We start from the raw sequence: 25200 nt of genomic DNA on the forward strand, positions 1-25200 counted from the left end.
AGAACCATCCATCGTTCACACCGCAAAAATCAGAATGCACTTAACAAGAATGTTGGATAGTAGTCCAGTGAAAATGGTTCTCGACAACGATCCGAAGGGAACAAGAAGGTGAGGTGCAGCCATGAACCGAGTCGAATGGAGAAGACTCTTATGTATTGCGTTCACCGTTCAAAAAATCTTCGAAGTGCTCCTTCCACCTGGCTGCCACCCTAGTCTTGTCTGTCAGCAAATTCCCCTCTCGGTCGGTGCCCGCACTGGCGCAGTCTTATGCCACGCGCCATTGACAGTTGCGTTAAACTTCCACATATCGTTTCTACCCATGTTCACCTGTGCTTCAGCTATCACATTCTCTTCGTGTTGCCTTTTTTTCTGCGGTGGATTCGTTTCTCTTCTGCCCTTGCTACACGGTAGGGGAAGGTGGGTAGACTTGATCCCCGGGGAGACTTGATCACCCCCTGTTTTATCGAGAACTAAAGTAGTTTTGTTCTAGCGTATTTTTTAGTATAGATCCTCTAGACAAATGACCTTTATGTGGTGAGTTATTTTTTGGATTGACAACCTTATTTATTTTGAAGGGCGGTTTGTATGTTTTAACCTTCCTAAAGATTTTTTTATTGGCCACGCAAAATTTGAATAACTTTTCATAACAATGACCAAAGTCTTTCATTTTTTCACAGCAACAAGCCATAAATATGCTTATTGATCTGTACTGATGAAAATGTCAACATTCTATCAAAGTTTAAGGATATTTGGATTTGAAGTTATTGCCTCAATATGGGGACACTTGATCCGCCGTTAGTCACCCATACAAAAATTTGGCGAAAAAATTCAAAAAATATAAATTTGTTCTTAGGTTTCTAATTTTTTGTAGATTTGACGGGTTTGATGAAGGGTTGACAGGAAAAATTATGTATTGCGTAGATCTCATAGAAAGGGGATCAAATCTCCCCAAATTTTAAAATTGCATGTGCTGTCAAATTCAATAACAAAAATCGTTCATGTATACGCACAGCGATTCGATAATTCCACGTATTTTGAAGGGAAAATATTTAAAAAATCTGAGGGCTCCTTTCTAATTTTATCAAAGCAAGTTCTTGGAGAGGGATCAATTTCCCCCGAATATTTCCAAAGTCGATTTTTGACAGCACTCCAAAAAATCGATTGTGTATCAATAGCAACAATAATTTAAGGACTGTCATACATCAGTAAAGTTAAATACTATATTTCTTAGCGAGTCTGTGTGAAAATCGCGTATGTTTATTTATTTTTGGTTGTGATACATCGGAAATAAGAAAAGGGGATCAAGTCTACCCAGTCTCCCCTACCGCTCTCTGTTGGCTACTAGCATTCGACTCCTAGCAACATTTTTTCTTGTCCGTCACTCGCTGGCACTCCTCATCAAACCAACCATTTCACTGGCGTCGCTGTGCAGTGCCTAACACTTCTTGCGCTGTTGTAGTCACAGCTTCGTGGATATTTTCCCACAATCTGTTGACGTCGCCAGATCCGGTGGCATCTCCTATCCGCTCGTCCAGCTTCTGGTGGTACTGCTAAGCAACTCCTTCAACTACCAATCGTTGAATATTGAAACACATCGTTCTGTTGTTTCGTGAATTCGTGACAAATTTACGCCCCAATTTTTGCAACTACAAGGTAGTGATCCGAGTCAATGTTCGGACCTATGAAGGACCTTACATCTATAACATCCGAGAAATGTCGTCCGTCGATCAGCAGGTGGTCTATCTGTGAGCAAATGTCCCCACTCGGATGTTGCCAGGTATGTTTACGGATATTCTTACGTGCGAAGTATGTACTGCCACTTCAAATATAGCCTGAATAAGTAATAATAACTTCTTTCAATGGGATTTCTGGAAACAGGGGCTTTATAGCACTTTTGTGTGTAGGAATTTTCTTCTGGGAGGAAAATCTCCCATGGATTTTGTATAACTGTTTCTGCTTGTGGAACAATTTCACCAATGTTTGACCATTTGTCTGACGAAATACAAACAATATAAGCTGGATCAAATTATTGGTCAGATATGACTAGTACGATACATAAATGTCTTGCTACACTATACGGTAACATCATCATCATCATCATCTTATCGGCTTTTATTTACATCCATAAAAGTATCAGTTGCTGAATTTCAACATGATTATATTTTGCATATCTTATAACTTTGAAAGCAATATATAAAAGAAAATCTTAAGCAAATGTGCTAGTCTACGCCGGTTGAAAAAATAAATACATAAGTATTACGGAAAATAAATCATTTGGTGGACGAACTACGCAGACGATCGGGATTAATGATTCTGAAAATTTCCTTATTTACGATTGCTCCCATTTCATAAGCCATAACACCATTGTTATTCTTCGTTGTGAACTCCGCCCCATTTCGTAACAACAGTTCAATCAACTCCCATTCATCCCTTCGGAAAGCCAAATGTAGCGCGGTGTTGCCATCACGATCTGCCGTATTGATCAGCGCTCCATGGTCCAACAACAGCTGAACCATACTGAAAGCCTGACCGGTCCACCGAGCCGAGGCAAACCTACTCACCAGAATGAGCAAAGGAGTTTGGCCCCAAGGATTTGGAATTTCAAGATCGACGCCTTTCTCCAACAGCTGCCGAACAAGGTCCCCGGGTTCTTCTTTGCTAAAATCCAGTAGACCCATGATTGGGGTGTAGTCATATTCATCCTTACAGTTGAAGTCCAGATCGTAGTTGTACTCCAAGAACTTTTCCACGAAAAAATGGCGGGATCGGCTGCAAGCCAAAGCGAAAAGACGGGAAGCCTCGTCTCGGGAATGTTTGTATACGGCATCAAACATCAGTTTGGTCTTGTCCGGGTTCGCGACCAACAGAGAATGGTAATCGGATTTGAAAGTATATCGCTTGGTTCTTATTAGTGGATGCAGATATTTGTGAGCATTCTCTTCGAATGATGGGTGATTCCAGAAAAGTGGCAGCAATTTCGCAGCAACCCAACTGTTCTGATAGGCGAGCGTTTGCAAAAGAGCATTTTCCCCAGCGTTGTTCACTACGGATAGATCGATCTTATGATTCAAAAGTATCTGAAGCACAGCGCAGTTCCATGTCACGAAGACTGCAGTTTCTCCATTGTTTGTGCGGTGATTTACATCCGCTCCGAGCTCGATGGCAGTATCCAACAATTTAATCAAGGAATTTTGATTTGTGTAACTAGAACAAATCTTCTGAAGCACTGAATATCCAGCGGAATTCACACGGTTGATTAATGATCGCCCATCTGGGTGGTAATCGATGATGAAGTTTAGCATTTCAACGCTGCGTACAATATGTATGCAATGATTTCCTTCGTCATCCACTGCGTTCAGATCACATCCCGCGTGCAAAAGATCTTTGAACAAGGGGAGATTGTCGTTTTCTACAGCAAAGTGCAATGCGGTTTCCCCTGCATGACCTCGAAGGCTGCTTAGAATATGTTGATACTTTGATACATTGGATGGGTTTGCTTTCAAGCTTTCTGTGATTTCGTTGAATTCCCTTACTAAATCTGCAAAGCAAATAAAAAAAAATGAGATGCTGAATAATATGAAACTTAGATAATACATACCTTTGGAGATTTGAAGCTCATGGGCTTTCTCAATTGCTTCTTCTATTTGTTCTTTGAACTCAGGAAAATGTTTCACAAAAATCAATTCGTTCAATTCTAAGAAGTTTTTGGCATTATTCCTGTTCACCAAAATGTTTTGCAAACGCTCCATGTCACTTAGCAAAAACGTCTTGTGGTATTCCAGTATGAATTCTATTGTTTCATGGCGGTTATTGTACAAAGCTTCTCCGAAACATGTGAAGCCATATTCCATTTCAAAATGCCTCTTTACTTCGGAATGAAGTGAATACATGTCTTTCAGAAGATTGAACTCTCCGCTCCGAATACATTCGTGTAAGATCGTCGATTCGTTGTGTAGAAGTATTCCCAGCAGGGACGGATTTCTTCGGATTCCAGCCCTACAGTATTCCAATGCCAGCTTTCTTTGAAGGAGTTCAGCCAATATGGTAACATTCTGCCACTGATATGACAGATTTAGTTCATATTCTGAAATATATTGCTCAATCTTCTGTCGCATCGGTCCTGGTCTTAGGTAATACAGAACTGATATGTAGGTGCAGTCATCATATTCGTAACGAAAAATATTGTTAAAAGCCTGTGATGCACTTTCATTGTAATACCTCTGCCGATAATTTATCATCTTTTTTAAAACGTAATCCATAATTTTGTCGTCATTTTTCTGCATTATCAGAGTGAAAGCATTCGTATGGAAATTACGTTGTGTAAAATCAAAATTATCAAAATATTTTTCCAACAAATGACGAATAGTGTCTCTTCGAAGTGTTGAACAAGCAGACAAAAGAGGATTATGTTGTGGTGGACATATTTGTGCTCCCATAGAGTACAATCGATCGATTGCAAGGTTATTTCCACGAGCAGCGGCTGTTTCGATAAAAGTCTCCCATCTTCCGTTTTGTTCCATGCTGTAGGTCAATGCTAGATAACCATTTGGAAATAATTTATAGATGGTTCGAAACAGCTCCACATGATTGTCAATTTCGGTATGAAGCACTGCAACCTCTTCACCGTCAACCGGTGTTTGAAGCAACACAAATACCGACCGCTCGAAATCCACCTTTTCATTAGATGCACATTTCTTTTCCAAAATCTTAACACTCCGGCATTGATCATCATCGATCGCCACCAAATTGATCTTCCTCAACCATATTTTATCCTCTGGGTCCCATTGATATTTCAGCAGCAAATAGTCTCGGATTTTGTTGAAATCCAACTGATACGCGTTCAGCAAACCGTCAATTTTAGTTTGATTGCCACTGCGTATGGCACGCTGTAGCTCAGTTCCTTCCTTCAAGGGACGATAAATGTTATTTTTTGCACTAACCAACTGATTCATTACGTCCACGTCATCTTCGAATATATCAATTTGCAATGGATGGGGCTCTCCTTCGGGAAAGTCGTCAAACAATCCAAAACCCACTTGAGGTTCCTCTGGTTCCATGTGGAAATATTCTTCTTGCGGTTGCACCACTGAAATCGTACTGAGCTGAACGGCGTTTCAGATTCATGTTTATATGTTGAGGCCACACAATTGAATGCGTATCGTATTTCACAATATGAGGCAGACTGCAGGCTTCAGTAGTGTGTAGGCGGGCGGATGCCGTAGTGTGAAGGTAAACAAAGCTGATATCACATCGCAACAAGTTCATTTCCAGTGGCACACATACTAAAGCACTTGTTCGTTATACAATAAAATGTTAGTGACAGAGTACTGTTTTATTTTGCAGTTTTATCATTCTAAATTTGGGATACCAAAAGAACAGTATTACTATTCTTGTGTAAATAGTTCAACATATATTTCAAAAGCAATGATTTTGTATTATTCGCGAAGTCGAAGCAAAATTCTTCACACAACCAATGACAGTTCTTTATGGGTTTTTAACTTTTTATAGTAGATCAATAGAGAGGAAGATACGGCGGCCATATTTTACTCAAACTCTGATAGATACAGTGATGAGAAACTCACTCATATGAGTAAAAATTCCTCACTCATTTCTCATTTTTTTCGTGAGTACTCACGCGTGAGTTACTCACGACCTGTGAGTACTCACAAGTGAGCAAACGCGGTTTTGCTCACTCACGAGTGAGGAATTTTTGCTTATATGAGTAATCCAATAAGATTAGTTTTTGTTTCTCCCGCAATGTAGATGTCAAGTTTTGCCAAATTCTGGTAGTTGTCAAGAAGTACGTAAAAAATTGTGGCATGAATTTAGGAAAAACTAAAGATTTTGTCAAATTATACGAATAAGAAATTGCTAATATATTGAGAATTACTATCAACGTGTTAAATAATTGCATAATAATAAATTTCGGTAGTATGTAGTGCGGGATTGTTACGACTCCGCGGATTTTGCGCATATGGCGCGGTTTTAGTTTCGGTGAAAATTAAATAAATAAAATTATGGATCTAAAGTAATTGAGAATAAATGTGTTGAAGTTAATGTTAAGATATAATTTACGTTTAAAATCAATGTTTATACATGTTTGCCTTTTTCGTACATGCGATATATTCACTTCAAAGACGATTTTTTAATAGAAGGCCCCAAGACTCATTGTGGTTATTACCAATTGAGTTTGTGCGCATATGTGTTTATGCACGCGCGCTTGAATGTTTATTATACTGCTTAAACTCTATGCAAGTTGGCTTAAGCATTAAATTTCAACTAAAAAATTTAATACATAATAATAATATAAAGAACATGCAAAACAGTTACCATATCTTCAAAGCGAAGGGTTGTCATACTAATGGCGATTTGTTCAGATTCATTCCACTTCATTTTGGTACAAGTGTGCATAGAGCGGTAAATTAGAAATTAAGAAACTAAATTACCAATATAATCCATTATGGCGCTACGGTGTCACAAAATGTAAGCAACGTAGTAAAGAGACATTCCGAGGGGTGTCTCAATTGTTAATTTGTGTCGTTTTAAGCACTGCAGAAAAAATCTCATACATTCTTTGTTATTAATTTGGATACAAGGAACGATTTCAAGGAGTGGTAATCCTAATATGCTAGAAATCGTGTTTTGATTTCTGAGTTTGGAAATAAAGTTTTGAAAAATGTAATTCAAATTCAAGACCAAATTTTCAAAACGACTTATCTGCTTTTGTAAACAAAGATTCAAACGACGATTCGACGAATCTGATAGCTCTCCCACGCAAACCAACACCACCAATAGATAGGTGAAGGTTTCCGCTACCTGTTGATGCTATTAGTTTGCGTGGGAGAACCATCAGATTGCCAGAGGTGAGCCAGCCTTGGGCTGCAAGCCTCTTTAATAAAGAAATAAAAAAAAAAAAAGCCATCAGATTCGTCAAATCGTCGTTTTAATCTTTGTTTACAAAAGCAGATAAGTCGTTTTGAAAATTTTGTCTTGAATTGTTAACAACTGTTAAATTTGTGTAATTTTTCAATTATTGCACCCCTTGACTATCGCTTTTGGGCCTTTTGAGACGCAAGATGCTGTCCGTTGCCTAATGTGGTGAGATTCACGAAGTGAACTATATTGTTAATCTACTATACATATCTGATGGTATTAAAAATCGTTTTTTATATAACGCACTTCAAGTGAAAATATTCACAATTTTAGTGATAAAAAATGACATCTCACGTGTATTTGACACTAATTTAGTTCTGGGTCGTGCGGATTTAAGGTTCGAAAAATACTATAGAAATAATCAATTAAGAGTCGAAATACATATACATATCCTCAGTTCTCATGCTGCACTGCACGAACAGGTATAAAATAATAATATGCTTACGGCATGATACGATCATTTAGTTCGAATTTGACTCATTTATAATGAAAGTTTATTTAATAAAATACTTGATATACAACATTTTAGAGTAAAAACAATTGGCTATACAATCACATTTTAAAACTCGACTGAAAAAATGAGTAAAACTTCGTCGTTCAAACACTAACGACATCTGTTGACTTCAGCTAGCTGGGCTAATCACGAACTAGGTGGCGGTAGTGAGCAAACGTCAAAATAGAGTAAATTCGATGCACGCGCCACGAGTGATCGATTGGCCAACTAATGATTATTTGTGAATTGCCAGTAAATCAGTGAACGATGCAAATTTGTCGAGTGTTATGTCTGTTTGTCTGTGCTTGAACTAAATGATCGAACCACGTCTGGTGGTACGGAAATATATTAAAATTTTTAAATAATATTGTAAGCTTTGACTATAACGCATGTCCCTTCTAGCAATTTTTATATTCGTAGTATACGCACCCCAAACACAAACACACACCAAAATACAAACACGCAACTAAACACAAACACGCACCCAAAACATAAACATACAACTAAACACAAACACGCACCCAAATACAAACACGCACCTAAACACTACACGGCCTAAATACAAACACGCGCCTAAATACAAACACGCACCTAAACACAAACACCCACCTAAGCACAAACACGCACCCAAAACATAAACACGCAACTAAACACAAACACACAGCTAAACACAAATACGCACCCAAAACATAAACACACAACTAAACACAAACACGCACCTAAATACAAACACGCACCCAAAACATAAACACGCAACTAAACACAAACACACAACTAAACATAAACACGCACCTGAAAACAAACACGCACCTAAAACACAAACACGCAACTAAACTCAAGCACGCACATAAACACAAACACGCACCAAAATACAAACACGCACCTAAACACAAACACGCACCTAAACACAACACGCACCCAAAACATAAACACGTAAATAAACACAAACACGCATCTAAATACAAACACGCAATTAAACACAAACACGCACCCAAAACACGAACATGCATATAAACACAAACACGCACCTGAATACAAACACGTGCCTAAATACAAACACGCACCAAAATACAAACACGCACCTAAACACAACACGCACCCAAAACATAAACACGTAAATAAACACAAACACGCATCTAAATAAAAATACGCACCAAAATACAAACACGCACCTAAACACAAACACGCACCCAAAACATAAACACGCAACTAAACACAAACACGCACTTAAATACAAACACGCGCCAAAAACACAAACACGTAACTAAACACAAACACGCACCAAAATACAAACACGCATCTAAATACAAACACGCACCCAAAACACGAACATGCATATAAACACAAACACGCACCTGAATACAAACACGTGCCTAAATACAAACAAGCGCCTAAATACAAACACGCAACTAAACACAAACACGCACCTAAATACTAAATACAAACAAGCAACTAACCACAAACACGCACCCAAAACACGAACATGCATATAAACACAAACACGCACCTAAATACAAACACGCGCCTAAATACAAACACGCAACTAAACACAAACACGCACCCAAAACATAAACACGCAACTAAACACAAACACACAACTAAACACAAACACGCACCTGAATACAAACAAGAAACTAAACACAACCACGAACATGCATATAAACACAGACACGCATCTTAATACAAACACGCGCCTAAATACAAACACGCACCTAAAACACAAGCACGCAACTAAACTCAAGCATGCACATAAACACAAACACGAACCAAAATACAAACACGCACCTAAACACAAACACACACCTAAACACAAACACGCACCTAAACACACCACGCACCCAAAACATAAACACGTAAATAAACACAAACACGTAACTAAACACAAGCACGCACCAAAATACAAACACGCACCTAAACACAAACACGCACCCAAAACATAAACACGCAACTAAACACAAACACGCACCTAAATACAAACACGCAACTAAACACAAACACGCACCTAAATACAAACACGCGCCTAAATAGAAACACGCACCCAAAACACAAACACGCAACACCATACAAACACGCACCTCAACACAAACATGTACACGTATATTTCATGATCTTCAATTGACTTAAGAAATTCGCATTTTCAATTATTGCTAACCTTACAGTATATATATTTTTAATACACCTATTTCCTCACTTACTCACCAAAAAAATCGAATGAGCAGTTTTACTCACTCAGGCGTGAGTTTCCTCACGCGTGAGTGCTCACCATACCTGTGAGTACTCACGCGTGAGTAGAACTTGTTCAACTCATATGAGTGAGTGAGTGAGGATGGAACGAACCATGCTCACTCATTTCCCAACACTGTCTATCATAGATAGCAATGGGGTTTCCCATAGGAGGGAAGAGCAGAATTTGCTTCGACTTCGCGAATAGTAGCATGCGGTTGACCGGGTTGGCGCCGGCCAAAGTCCAAAGGTCTCTGGTAGAACTATTTTGGGTAAACTTTTAAACAAACAAAGAATTTTCTGTATTTCCACAGCATCATATGTGTTGGATTTAGTTTTTATCGCTTTTTGGGTTTCTCAAGCACTTCCTGAACCCGTTTCAAAAGGCCATTTGAATAAAATGAAGGTCTGAAAATGTAATAGTCAAAAATTTATTTGAAAATCATGAAATTTGATATACGACCCATACTGCATGGATCGAATTAGTGTTACGTTTGGCCCAATTGACCTTTCCCGTCAAAAATTTGTATTCGCTCAATTGATTCTTTATTTTATTTAAGGTTCACTTTCCCAAAGAACCCATATTTTTTGACGCCTTTAAGTATTTATAAAATTTTAAACAAAAAATCTAAAAAGTGCTGTTTTTCAAGATCGGCCTAAATTTTGCCCGATTTCGAACGAACATAGGGTGAATTTTTTAGACCGGTTCACACGTGCAGCACATTTTCGGTTTTTGTTTTCGATTTTTAAAATAGTCAGAGGCTCAATAAAAATATGGGTTCTTCGGGAAAGTTGACATTAAATAAGCCCAAGAATTGACTGAGACAATAAAACGAGATACAATTTTTGACGGCTAAGGCCAGTTCATGCACAGAGAGAAAAAAATGTGCTTTCAAGAATATCGCACTTTCGTTTTGAAAGTTGTTCATTTCTTTTAATTTTGAAAAACGAAGCATTTACTCTTAGAACAAAACTTTATATTTTAAAGTTTTTTTTTGACAATGAAACTTTGTTTTTAATTTGATTCCTTCTTCTTCTTCTTCATTGGCATTGCATTCTCTACTGGAACATTACCGTCTCGCAGCTTAGTGTTCATTAAGCACTTCCACAGTTATTAACCGCGTTTCTAAGTCAAGTTACCATTTTTGCATTCGGATATTTATCAGGAGGCTAACACGATGATACTTTTATGCCCAAGGAAGTCGAGACAATTTCCAATGCGAAAATTGTCTTACCGGCACCGGGAATCGAACGCAGCCACCCAGCATGGTCATGGGCCCCTTTTAATTTGGCTATTGGTTCCTAAAATGAAGAAACGATATTTAATTTTCTTTCAGGTGTAGCGTACGCTCGTCAATCTATCCGAATTTGTCACTTTTCACCTTATAAGAAAACTCGTAAAGGGTGTACGGAATCAAATTGTACCACTTTCAAAAATCGATAACATTTCACCTACTGGGCTGATTACAACGAAATTTTGTGAAAGACGGCTTCAGCATTTGTTATTCACACTACGTGAATTTCATTAAGAAACTTCCAGTAGTAATCCAATTTGTTGTCTTTGACCCCGATATCACCAGAATTGCGGCAGATTGAAAGATACTGGTCTGGAATGAAAACACGAGCCTCCAAAATTGATGATTACGGAACATAAAATGTAATTTGGCCTTTCGCGTCAACATTATCGACTGCGACAATAAAATTAGTTAACTTTTTTGTTGGGATAGATTGCAGGATGAAAAATGTTAGTCAGGGACATGTACAAAATCTTATGAGTTCATTTAAGAAAAAAGTTTCAGCATTTGGATGTATTTAAGAATTACAGTGAAACAGTGATACATAGTCAAAGCTTCTATATTGTATTTCAGTCCCTGAAAATTTCATGACAATCGGTTGATAGACTAATTTTTGGCGAGTAGTTCAAAGTGGTGCAATTTGATTCCGTACACCCTTTAATTGTTCGGTTAAACACTCTTTATTTGCTTGTTCCCCTGGTACATTATACTTTTTGCAATGAATTAGTTTTCGTTTGCTTTTATTCCTCTCTGTGTATTCACGATGTGCGTTTTTTTAATCAAACCACTCAACTTTTAACTTGCTGCATTAACTTAACTGCACTGGCTAACTGAAACGCACTCACTTACTGCACTAACTTAACTGCACTCAACAATCTAACTAATAATTGCTCGCAACCATAATGCACTCCTAGCGCGATTGCAACACTTGTTTCAGAACAAGGAGCATTAGGCTCGTAAAAATAGACATAATTTACAAGCAGAAAATTATGAGACATTGCACGATGAAGTTAATCGTCCTGAACGCGTCAGTTTTTCTTCCGACCTCCAAAAGGAATATTGTTTAATTTGAAATTTAGAAATAGATGGAAAATGCTTCCTCGACATTCTCGGTCTTGTTTGACTTAGTTACTTATGGATCTTGTACACCTCAGGTGGTGCAAAGGGCTTACTTGAAAGATCTCCATACTGAGCCAGGTTAGATTTCAGTCAACTTCTTTTATTTCTTTATTGAGGCTTCGCCGCCATGAGCCTCTGTGTCTAACTATGCTGCGATGTCCAGCTGCGTTCCAGTCTAATGCTTGTTTACCGATCTCGTTTCCGCCCCTACGTAGAGTGTGGCCGACCCAGCCCCACTTCCGATCCCGAATTTCTGTTGCTATCGTTGTTTGAGATCCAGTTGTGAGGCCACCAGGCCCGAATTATATACCGCAGGCATCTGTTGACGAACATCTGCAGCCGTTGAGTGTTTTCCATTGATATACACCATGTTTCGCTAGCGTATAACAGCACAGATTTCACGTTAGAGTTGAAAATTCGTATTTTGGTGCGTTCACTTATCTGCCTGTTTTTCCAGATATTTCTTAAACTCGCAAAGGCAGCCCTTGCTTCCTTGATCCGTGCGCCTATGTCTATCTTGGTACCGCCGTCTGACGCCATTTGGCTTCCAAGATATTGGAAGCTTTCAACATTCTCCACTGGTTGCCCGGCTACTGAAACTAGAAGGAGTCACCGTGTTTACATCCAACGATTTGGTTTTGTTGACGTTGATGACTAAACCTGCCGAAGAGGAGCTTACTCTGCATATCAGAGCGCCGTTGCGAGAGGAGTGCAACGTCATCCGCCAATTCGAAGGTGCTCCATGGTTATAGGCTTCCATAACAGCCCGCGGTTTGGTTCACGGCCAATCGCATCTACCAGAATCTCGTCAATTACGATGAGGAACAGTAACGGTGATAGAATACATCCTTGCCTCACACCAGCTACGACCCGGATAGGGTCGGACAGCACCCCGTTGTGCAGCACTCTACACGAAAAGGCCTCGTACTGTGCTTCGATGAGGCCAATGATTTTCTTAGGAACCCCCTTGCGTCTCAAACCCCCCACATATTCCGCGATTGAGACGGTCGAAAGCTTTTTCGTAGCCAATGAATACCAAGTAAAGGGAATTTTTTAATTCATTGACCTGCTACAGAATGATGCGGACAATATGGTCCACATAGGATCTTCCGGCACGGAATCCGGCCTGCTGCCGCCGGAGAGTCGCATCTATCTTCTCCTGAATCCGGGCTAGGATAATTTTGTATAGAACTTTAAGAACGGTATACAGCAACATAATGCTTCGCCAGTTATCGCATACAGTCAGGTCACCCTTTTTGGGCGCACCTTCACTAAGATACCTTGCATCCAGTTGACTGGGAAAGTTGCGGTGTCCCAGATATTACGAAATAAACGATGCAGTAGTTGAGCGGATGTCATGGGGTCAGCTTTGAGCATCTCGGCTGATATGCGATCGACCCCTGGGGCTTTATCGATTTCATGCTTTGGATGGCTGTTTGAATCTCTGTTGTTCTACTGGAAAAAACTGTTGTTCTACAAAATTGTTCGAAATAGTAAGGCCATCATTATGGTGCTACCAAAAAATAGGGCCCATCTTCTATCATCTATCTTCTATCTTGATGGAGCTTCGGTATTGACGCGTTTTATACGTCTGATCCTGGGCAGATCATGCCGAGGTGGTGATGGTCTGGCTGGCACTTGAAAAAGATGTTCGAAGTGCTCGAACCAGCGTTTCAGCTGGTCAGTTGGGTCGGTCAATAACTGATCCAAGATGAATACACAGCTAGGTGTTGCAGTCTGCCCAATTTATGGACGAGAAGAAGGCGGGGGTGAAAAATTCATTTTCGGTGCAAAACATAAACAAACCGGCTGGCTCTCCCATACTAAAATCCAAGATGGCTGATGGGTGGTGTATTCATCTTGAACTGATCATTCGCGTCTTTCACAGGCATCGATGCATTCATCTTCGCCCCGCTTAAGCGTCGTGAGATATCTTAGAGGTCCCCGGTTGCGGCGGCTTTCTCTCCTTCGTCGGCCCATCCCTAATGACACCGTTAGCGCTTTCGCCTTCTGATTACTGGTTTATCCGCCAAATCCTGTCGGATTTGCTGGCCCCTCTTTGTATCAGTTGCAAAACGTGATTTTTGCCACTAGGTGGAATAATTCATTCTTATTACCAATTTATCGTTGAAGCATACTATGCTACGTATTCTTGTCGTCGCACAACCTGGTGTCGTAAAGGAAACTACTGCCAAGACCGTTTTTTCTATACTTTTGTTTTTCTCATTGCAACTAATGAGTACCGAAACACCGGAGTATAGTGATATATAATGTATGACAGAACACTGTATGTATAGTTGGAAGTCTGAAACGTAACTGACACGAACGCTCGGCTCGTATATAATTTAATCTTACAGATATCATTCGATACCACAGTTTACTTAGAAGGATGGTATGCAACACTTTCAAGAGACTTGGAATTCTTCTTTAAGAAGCCTACTTTCAAGAGACTCAGAGTCGTCATTTCAAGATGCACTGAAGCCACCTATTAAGGTGACACGGTAAGCACAAACAATCATCAAATCGTCATCATTTCATCATTGAATGCTTAATTTTTTTCTACAACAAATATGATTTTGAAAAAGTATCACCGGCGCGTGCTTACTCGCAATCTACATGCTGATACAGTTACATCGAACAACTGAAAACGGAAATACGCCACTCCAAAATTACGAGGTGGCAATGCTAGAAAGAGACAAAAGATAGGAAAAATAACACGGTGTGGAGGCACTACACCTTAAGTGACTCGAAGATCACCTATCAAAAGGCTCGGAAGCGTTCCTTCAATAGACTTATGCAGGAGTTCATCGAATTCACTCACCTGATGGATTTTGACATTTGAGCGGGTCGTTTTCTCGAACAAAAGTTCATTTTGCGTTCATTATGCGACCCGCTCAAACGTCATAATTTCTTGGGGGAGTTCATTTTGCGTTAGTCTATAGGATCGGAAGGTTCGTTTTAAGTGGGTTGGAAAACTTCAATGGTTATAAAGTCTTTGTAGGAACCACGATGTATAAACTTAATTTGAATTGAAGCCTCTGAACTGTCGTCAGGGTGGCCAAAATCATAAGAGGATGTCATAATTCCACTTGTTTTGCAAAATTCTGAAGTTTGATACACATTGCGTCATAGTTTGTAATTTGTTGGAAATAACCAATTTCGATACATTTGGAGGCTCCACATTTAGAGTGAGAACCGGACAGCATCTTCGCTCACAACTTCTTCCGGAATACACCGAGGTTTTTTTACACGGTTGGAATTCATTGGTTACTCGGTTAACCTGAAGATTCACAGCTTTTTGAATACCACCTTATTTTTTTTTTCTTTTGTGCTTTTATTTGTGATGTTAATTTATTGTCTCATTGACGCTAAAGGTCTTAATCGACTAAAACCAAACCGTGTAAAAAAAAAACTTGGGTGTAGTTAAGTCTTTCAAGTTAACTATCTCCATCCATTCCCTCTAAACCTCTGGCGTGACAGTACTTCTTCATCTCTTTTGTATTTTTGACAATATGCTGGCTTACATTCAAAGCAAAGTATAATCTGCATGTCTTGCATGTTCTCTTCTTGATTCATGTTCCAAAATGAAGCTTGAAAGTTATTTGCTCAACGGAGCCATATACTTCAAATAGTTGAAAGACAGAAAGATTTTCAAAAAATGACATCAAATTCATTTTTTTTAATGGTTTTTATGAAGAGCTATACGTAACATAGCATAGGCCCCCATCCCATAGCGCAACTCAGGGTGGTATATATCGGGTGGCCCAAACGGCCGAGTTTTGCGAGTGTTGGTGAGTGTTTTGCCGTTGCAACGGAAAAAATTCATCGAAAATTTGCCATAAAGAAACCGAATCAGTTGTTGTTTACTTTTTTGAAGTAACCAATTTAAGCAAAATGTTGAAAATTTTCAATGAAGGGATGTGTTGTCAGCATAAATACGACGGAATCTTAGTACTGCATGAGAAAAATCTTGTGCAATACTTCAATTTCGACGGAAAGTTTTCTTTTGTTTTGGTTAGTTGCCATAAGGAAACCGAATCGCGAACATTTTGCCATAAGAAAACCGAAAAGTTCACTGGGTGAGTACAAAATTCACCGAGCTTGGATTACCAACACAACACATCTTCCCACCCGTAATGTAGAGCCCTGAGCGCAACTGATAACTGTTATGACTAAGCGGATGATTACTGTTGGGTAAATTGGCAGAACCCATCCAGTAGGGTTCTCAGAATATTGTTTTAGCGAGAGAGTATTGAGTGGAGCAGGGATCTTGTGATTGAGCGTTAAGGATAATAAAATCAGAATTAGTTTGACTGACCACGAACTCGGACGTCTATTTATTTCTCTTGAAGAAGACCCATTTTAGTAAAAGTGCTAGTTATTTCAGTGGCGACGAAGAGAAAAGAAAAAACCATTTTTCCGCTTTTTTTTTTGCGACCGCTGGTGAAAGCTTTTGGCGTGATTTTTCGGAGCAGCACAAAGAAATTGAATATTACATACCAGCTCATTTGTCTTGATAAACTGTGGTTTTTGCAAGATTCAGCCAGCACAATTTTTCCGTTTTTTGAGTGCGGTGAGAGCCGACGCTTGACAGCCTTCCCTTGACAGTTTACGGTGTAGCAAGTCAATCGCGCCGTATAGTGCATTTTGTGGTCGACGGCGAAAGTGTCGAAGTTGGAGGTTGCGGCTATTGTTGAATACTGGTGGATTGCTGATTCACAAGGTGAAAGGTCATCGACTCAAGCATTGACCCCGGTCATATTGTTGACATACATACTGCGGATTATCTGCTGGGCTTGCTGTTGCCGAAGGAGTTTTGTTGTGGATTGCTGTTGTTGCTTTTTCCGCTGCGGGTGCATTTCGAGGTGCATTTATTGCTTGCTGTGTGCTGTGGCCTGCTTTTGGTTGATTTTGGAGTGTGCTTTTGGATTGTGCACCATCACTGAAGATTGCAGGTAGGTAAGTGTTTTTTGTTTCCTTTTTATTGAATTTTCAAGCGTAGCAGTTGTTTTAATTGAACTGTCAGTCGATATTAAGAATTTAGAGAAATTTATAAGCTTTTTGCATTTGTGCTTCCGTTTATTTTTTTGCTATTTTCGGCGAATAGGGTGTCTTTGACAACGACGACAGAACCGTATGTGCCAGGAACCACCCCCTTCTCTCAATATTTAGAAAAATTAGAGTTTTTGTTCGAGCACAATAATTACACTGTCGATAGATACAAAATTTCAGTTTTGGCCGTTTGTGGCATTAAAGTTTATAGCCAACTTAAACTGCTTTTTCCGGGACAAAACATTAAAGATTTAACATACAAAAAAATGACGGACGAATCCAGCTTTCCACGCTCGGTAATGGCGGCTTACCGGTGTGTAAAAATCAATTGGTCACTGTGCTGTTTGACACTAGCTGGAGGAAAGCCCACTGGCGTTCCTGGGTGAGGGGAAGGGAAAAAAGGCCTTTTTGACAGTGAATTTTCCTCCAGCTAGTGTCAAACAGTACAGCGACCGATTGATTTTTACACACCAACAAGCCGCCATTACCGAGCGTGGAAAGCTGGATTAAAAAAGTAAAAAGGATTCTGATGTAATCCACACATATAAGTTTAGGACCCGTAGGCTGGCGCAATACGAGATGTCCGAAGATTTCGTACTTGCCATAAAACAGATGACCGAATTATGTGGTTTTGGAGATTTTGATTATTGGAACATATGACCGGAATTTACAGAAGCGTTTGTTCGATGAGGATGATTTGACCGCAGCTAAAGCTGAGAAGTTGATCGTCAACCAAGAGCTATCGTCAAAAAGTACGCGTTTTATGAACTGTGACGACGAACAGCAAACCAGTGTTATTCGCGAAGTCGAAGCAAACTCTGCTCTTCTCTCCTATGGGAAATCCCATTGCTATCTGTCAGAGTTTGAGTGAAACATGGCCGCCATTTCCTCCTCTCTGTTGCTCTACTGTAAAAACCCATAAAGAACTGTCATTGTTTGTGTGAAGAATTTTGCTTCGACTTCGCGAATTGCTAGGTTGAGCAGAAGAGAGCAGCATGATCCAACTAGACAAGGTTTACGAGACATAAGTAGGAGTTTTGAGCGAAACTCGTCTAGGCAAAGTTTTTGAAAAAGAAGCAGTAGTTTTGAGGGTTATCGATCTTTCTACTCTAGTAGCGGAAAAGAAAACCAACTGGAAATCAAACTATGAACCTTCAGATTTGCACTCTAACCATCACTCCACCAATTCTATTTGAAGATTCTGCCTAAAAGTGCAACCAATACACAACAACGTTATTTGTAACCTTAATCTAACTTTAACGAAATATGCGGGACTGATAAAAATAAAAGTGAGCTGCAGCTGAGCATAAAGTGTATTGCAACACATAAGAAACATTGTGGTAACTGTCGTGCACCGAAATGTCATTTTATTTGGGCAACTAGCTTATCTGTTTTGATTCTGATATGTCACATATAGAACCCAATCATGGCACGGCAAATGCCGGGTAAAGCGTACCATTGGTACTTCGCGTACCTGAAGGAATAAAATAGACCCCATCTTGCGGTCCTTAGCCTCTTACCCAGCAACTCCTATCCCTACCTCGCGTGGTGCTGGCCGGGATACGAGCAACCTTAGGGAAGATCGGGTAACCAACCCCGGTGGAAACTATGGTCGTATACTGACAGGAAAGGGGGGGGGGGGGGGGTGCTCTTCTCCGGAGGTGCAAATCTTACTGAGCGTCTGTTCTCCATGTCAGGATCGGCTCACAACAGCGTCTGTTCTCCATGTTAGGGGCGGCTGATCATCTTCCGAGTGCCAGCGAGGGACTCTAAGTGAAACTGTGCACCATGGTCTACCGGAAATAAGGAGGAATGGTCCTCCGGAAATTTAGGGGGTTTGGTGTCAGGCCCTGCAAGCCAGCCTTTAAAAACATAAGCAACGAACAATCAACAAGAAACGACCGGACCGGAACCATCGGCGAAGACCACTGCGACGAAAAGGGACTAGCGATTGGAAACTCGGTTCGTGAAACTGCAAATCTCTCAACATCATCGGGAGCACACGCATACTCGCCGATGTGCTCAAGGACCGGGGACTCGGCATCGTAGCGCTGTAGGAGGTTTGTTGGAAGGGATAGATGGTGCGAACGTTTAGAGGTAATCAAAACCAAATTTTCAAAACGACTTATCTGCTTTTGTAAACAAAGATTCAAACGTCGATTTGTCGAATCTGAGAGCCCTCCCACTCAAATCAACACCATCAACACATTGATGAAGACCTAGTCTACTTATTGGTGGTGTTGGTTTGCGTGGGAGTTCTCTCAGATTCGACAAATCGTCGCTTGAATCTTTGTTTACAAAAGCAGATAAGAAAATTTGGTATTGTAATCATACCATCTACCAGAGCTGCGGCAACACACATGAGCTGGGAACAGCTTTCATAGTGATGGGCGATATGCATAGGCGCGTGATCGGGTGGTGGCTGATCAATTAAAGAATGTGCAGGTTGAGGATCAAAGCCCGGTTCTTTAACTTCAGCATAATTAACGTCCATAGCCCACACTCCGGAAACACTGATGATGATAAGGACGCATTCTACGCGCAGCTGGAACGTGAGTACAACAGCTGCCCAAGCCACGACGTCAAAATCATCATAGGAGATTTGAACGCTCAGGTTGGCCAAGAGGAGGAGTTTAGACCGACTATTGGAAAGTTCAGCGCTCACCGGCTGACGAACGAAAACGGCCTACGACTAATTGATTTCGCCGCCTCCAAGAATATGGCCATTCGCAGCACCTACTTCCAACACAGCCTCCCATATTGGTACACCTGGAGATCACCACTGCAGACAAAATCACAAATCGACCACGTTCTGATTGATGGACGGCACTTCTCCGACATCATCGACGTCAGGACATATCGTGGCGCTAAGATCGACTTTGACCACTATCTGGTGATGGTTAAACTGCGCCCAAAACTATCCGTCATCAACAATGTTCGGTACTGACGACCGCCGCGGTACGACCTAGAGCGACTGAAGCAACCTAATGTCGCCACTGCATACGCGCAGTCTCTCGAGGTACCGTTGCCGGGAGAGGGTGAGCTCGATGGGGCCCCTCTTGAGGACTGCTGGAATACAGTCAAAGCAGCCATTAACGACGCAGCGGAGAATAACGTCGGGTATATGGGACGAAGTCGACGGAACGATTGGTTCGAAGAAGAGTGCAGACAGAATCTGGAGGATAAGGAAGCAGCGTGGGCGATCACGCTGCAGCAAGGTACCCGGCAGAACGTGGAACGTTATAGACGGAAACGAAGACAGCAGACCCGCCTTTTTCAGGAGAAGAAACGCCGCCTAGAAGAAGCGGAGTGCGAGGAGATGGAACAGCTGTGCCGTTCGCAAGAAACACGCAAGTTCTATCAGAAGCTCAACGCTTCCCGCAAAGGCTTCGTGCCGCAAGCCGAAATGTTCCGGGATAAGGATGGGAGCATCTTGACGGACGAACGTGTGGTGATCAAAAGATGGAAGCAGCATTACGAGGAACATTTGAATGGCACTGAGAGTACAGGCAGTGAAAGTCAAGGCAGCGGAGGAGATGACTACGTCAGTTCAGCGGACGATGGAAGCCAGCCAGCCCCCACCTTGAGAGAAGATAAGGATGCCATCCAACAGCTAAAGACTAATAACGCAGCTGGTAAGGATGGTATCGGAGCTGAACTCATCAAGATGAGCCCGGAAAAGCTAGCCACCTGCCTGCACAAATTTATAGTTAGAAGCTGGGAAACTGAACAGCTACCGGAGGAGTGGAAGGAAGAAGTGCCCCATCTACAAGAAAGGCGACAAGCTGGAGTGTGAGAACTTCCGAGCGATCAACATCCTCAATGCCGCCTAAAAAGTGATATCCCAGATCATCTTCCGTCGTCTGTCACCATTAGTGAATGACGGCCGCTCGACAACGGACCAAATCTTTACTGTACGGCAAATCCTTCAAAAGTGCCGTGAATACCAGGTCCCAACGCACCATCTGTTCGTTGATTTCAAGGCGGCATACGACAGTATAGACCGCGTAAAGCTATGGAAAATTATGGACGAGAACAGCTTCCCTGGGAAGCTTACCAGACTGATCAAAGCAATGGTGGATGGTGTGCAAAACTGTGTGAAGATTTCGGGCGAACACTCCAGTACGTTCGAATCGCGCCGGGGACTAAGACAAGGTGATGGACTTTCGTGCCTGTTGTTCAACATTGCGCTAGAAGGTGTTATGCGGAGAGCTGGGTGTAACAGCCGGGGTGCGATTTTCATGGACATGGACATTGTCGGCCGAACATTTGCAAAGTTGGCAGAACTGTACACCCGCCTGAAACGTGAAGCAACAAAAGTTGAACTGGTGGTGACTGTGTCTAAGACAAAGTACATGCTTGTGGGCGGAACCGAACGCGACAGGGCCCGCCTGGGAAGCAGTGTTACGATAGACGGGGATACCTTCGAGGTGGTCGAGGAATTTGTCTACCTCGGATCCTTGCTAACGGCTGATAACAATGTCAGTCGTGAAATACGAAGGCGCATCATCTGTGGAAGTCGGGAAGTTTACTACGGGCTCCAGAAGAAACTGCGGTCAAAAAAGATTCGCCACCGCACCAAATGTGTCATGTACAAGACGCTAATAAGACCGGTTGTCCTCTACGGACATGAAACATGGACAATGCTCGAGGAGGACTTGCAAGCACTCCAAGTATTCAAGAGACGGGTGCTTAGGACCATCTTTGGCGGTGTGCAAGAAGACGGTGTGTGACGGCGAAGAATGAACCACGAGCTTGCTCACCTCTACGGCGAACCCAGTATTCAGAAGGTAGCTAAAGTTGGAAGGGTACGATGGGCAGGGCATGTTGCAAGAATGCCGGACAGCAACTCTGCAAAAATGTGTTCGCTTCCGATCCGGCAGGTACGAGACGGCGTGGAGCGCAGCGAGCAAGATGGGCAGACCAGGTGCAAAACGACTTGGCGAGCGTAGGGCGTATTCGAGGATGGAGAAATGCGGCCTCGAACCGTGTATTGTGGCGTCAAATTGTTGATTCAGTGTTATCTGTTTAGATGTAGACTAAATAAATGAAATGAAATGAAGAACTCAATCATCCAAGAAGTTATTTGAAGGCAGATTGCGACATCAGTGGGACGGAAATTAAACATTGTGTGTTTCTGAAACTGAAAGTGGCTTTAATGAGACGTGATGTATTTCCAGAATCTTCAATGCAATTTATTAGGAACAAGTGGCTATTTAAAAGATGTTTGAACGATGATTTGTCGCTGAAAAGCTATATAGACGCTTGTCCATTCGAATAAATTTATTGCATCGTCTCCCTTCGACACGCGACTTTGATTCCGATACCGACGGCAACTTTCTGTCGTCGCCAAGATTTCTTGTAAAAGTCTGATGGTGACAAGCTTCCCTACAGCCTATCATATACCATATTCATGGTGGAAAAATATTTTTATTTTCTATTGATAGTGATACAAAAATGCAACCGAAAGGCTTGCCTGCAAGAAACATAAATCTAATGTTTGAAAAACTGGTAAAGATTTAACTCAATTTGGCGTACGAGCGATTTAGAGTGAACGATGCTCAAAAATATCACTAATTTAATTATAAAATTATTTATTATACCAGCTAAGCTCTGCAAAGCACAAACAAAGATAAAAGTACGCGGAAACGCAACAACAACAATAAAAGCACAAAGCACCAGCATTGAGCAAAAAGCGCAAAGCAAAGCGTTGAGCAAAAAGCACGCATTATTATTGAAGTGTTTCTTCCCCTTTCAAATTGAAAAAAGCTTGTGTCAGACCTGCAGTTGTGGTGAAGCGTGGTTAGTCGACTATTACCAAGCTGTTTCGGGATTCATTCTTACAAAAATACTTTTTGTAAAAATAAAACTTGTATAACGCTCAGTTCTTTTTTTGCAGATAACCACGAATAAATCACGAGATTCAAATAATTTTCAATGCATTATTGGCAGGGCAGTGGCTGATTTTCTACTCGCCGCTGTCACATCCAGGCGCTATACTATATGCGCAAAATAGCCAGCAAGAGTTAACCGCCAGATATTTGTATGGTGAAAGTCATCTAACGCGGGTTTTCTCAAAATAAGAAACTTTTCATGAAAAACTATTTGGTACCGATTATGTAGGAAGGTGTCCGCTACCATGCCCACCAAATATTTTTTTGATGAAAGTGCTTAATTTTGAGAAATCGAACCTTAGATGCCTTTCGCCATACTGATTTCAGAAAGTTAACTCCTAGTGTGCCGCTGTAAGCACGCTCAAAGCAGGCGATTCATTGTTTCGGTGTATGAATGCGTCATTTTATCTACGGATCAATCCACTTTACATTGAATGAATCGACTGCTTTGAGCGTGCTTACAGCGGCACACTAGGAGTTAACTTTCTGAAATCAGTATGGCGAAAGGCATCTAAGGTTCGATTCCTCAAATTAAGCACTTTAATCGAAAAATATTTGGTAGGCGTAGTAGCGGACACCATCCTCATAACCGGTACCAAATAGTTTTTCATGAAAAGTTCTAATTTTGAGAAAACCCACATTAGATGTCTTTCGCCATATTCTGGCAGTTAACTGCTGGTTATTTGTGCATATACTATAGCGCCTGGATGTGGCTGCGGCGAGTAGAAAATCAGCCACTGCCAATAATTCATTATTGGCAGTGGCTGATTTGCTACTCGCCGCTATCACATCAAGGCGCTATAGTATATGCGCAAAATAGCCAGCATGAGTTAACCACCAGGAATTTGTATGGCGAAAGACATCTAACGCGGGTTTTCTCAACAGTAGGAGCTTTTCACGAAAAACTATTTGGTACCAGTTATGCAGTAAGGTGTCCGCTACTACGCCTACCAAATATTTTTTCGATTAAATTACCTATTTTCGAAATATTAAACATTAGATGCCTTTCGCCATACTGATTTACCAAAGTTAAATCTTAGTGTGCCGCTGTAAGCACGCTCAAAGCAGGCGATTCATTATGGCGCCTTTCGTGGGAGCAACATAATGATTTCATTTGATTGGAAATTTGAAAAACATTAATGGAACACTGCTGGTTTCCCGCGAGTTTGTTCTATTTTGCTCCAGATTCAAACTAGAATAGTGGTCGAAAATTTAGAATGAAACTGAATCACTACTGATTTCACTCTAAGGATCTATTACATTCCCCTCATAGATTAAAACCTGGAAGGGAAATCTCGATACTTCACATCAAATTAAATAAATACCTACTGGCGTCAGGTAACAAGTTAATTCTCCACAAGGAAAGGAAATCATTATAGGTCAACGCCACCGGAAAAGACGAAATATTGTTTTGCGAGTTATGCTGTCAGTACACTGTTTGACATAATGACAAATATTTGTCAAGTCAACCTGATATCCATTTCGATTTCTAATCGATTTGATAGATGTCCGGATCAACTTGACAAATATTTGTCATTATGACAAACAGTGGACTGCGGGCTTTATTGAGATAGGAGAACTGTTCCGATCTCCATCTCACTGAACATATATTCATCTCATCGGGAAACAAAGAAATACAGCACCAATTTCGTCGCCTCTTTTTGTCAACATGCGTGCTCACTGCTGAAAAACATCACAAAAATAATAAACAAAACAATTTCCTTTCCATTGCTTTGTTTTTTTATGAGATGAATATCGGAGCCATGAGATGAAATCCATGCTCAGCTCCCCTATATATTGCCTTAGAAAACTTGCATGCCAATTTTGGCTCTTGACACACACAATACACATTTTTTATATATGTCCCTAACTCTGTCGACTCAAATCTGAAAATAAAATTTCCTGACTTTCCAGACCATTTTTCGAAATATTCCAGGTATGCAACATCATAGTTTTCATATATAAAAAGTATATCTGTTTACATTTTATTTTCAATAACACTGTTGTAAAATTATTATTTCATGGTTTCAATTTAATAACTTTTATCAAAAACATAAAGCAGTTTATTATTGGGTCCTGAAGCCTCGTTTATGGTTGCATTTGCAAACGATAGTGCATCGGTCAAGAATATATGAACCGATGTTATATATAGTCTGGTAATAGCTTAAGTCAGTAAAAATTATACTTTTGT

The 25200-nt window shown here is 40.8% G+C and overlaps 1 protein-coding gene across 1 annotated transcript; it reads right to left on the bottom strand.

The window, feature by feature from the left end:
* Window positions 1-1223: 1223 nt before the first annotated feature.
* LOC134215717 (uncharacterized) lies at window positions 1224-5132 on the bottom strand. The gene is made up of 2 exons (XM_062694845.1): window positions 3599-5132; window positions 1224-3538 (listed from the first exon to the last, which is right to left on the bottom strand). Exons 1-2 carry the CDS (start codon window positions 5055-5057, stop codon window positions 2271-2273), a joined length of 2727 nt encoding a protein of 908 aa, XP_062550829.1. The 5' UTR covers window positions 5058-5132; the 3' UTR covers window positions 1224-2270.
* Between the last annotated feature and the right edge of the window lie 20068 nt (window positions 5133-25200).

This window comes from Armigeres subalbatus, chromosome 2 (assembly GCF_024139115.2).
Source record: "Armigeres subalbatus isolate Guangzhou_Male chromosome 2, GZ_Asu_2, whole genome shotgun sequence".
Classification (NCBI taxonomy): Eukaryota; Metazoa; Arthropoda; class Insecta; order Diptera; family Culicidae; genus Armigeres; species Armigeres subalbatus.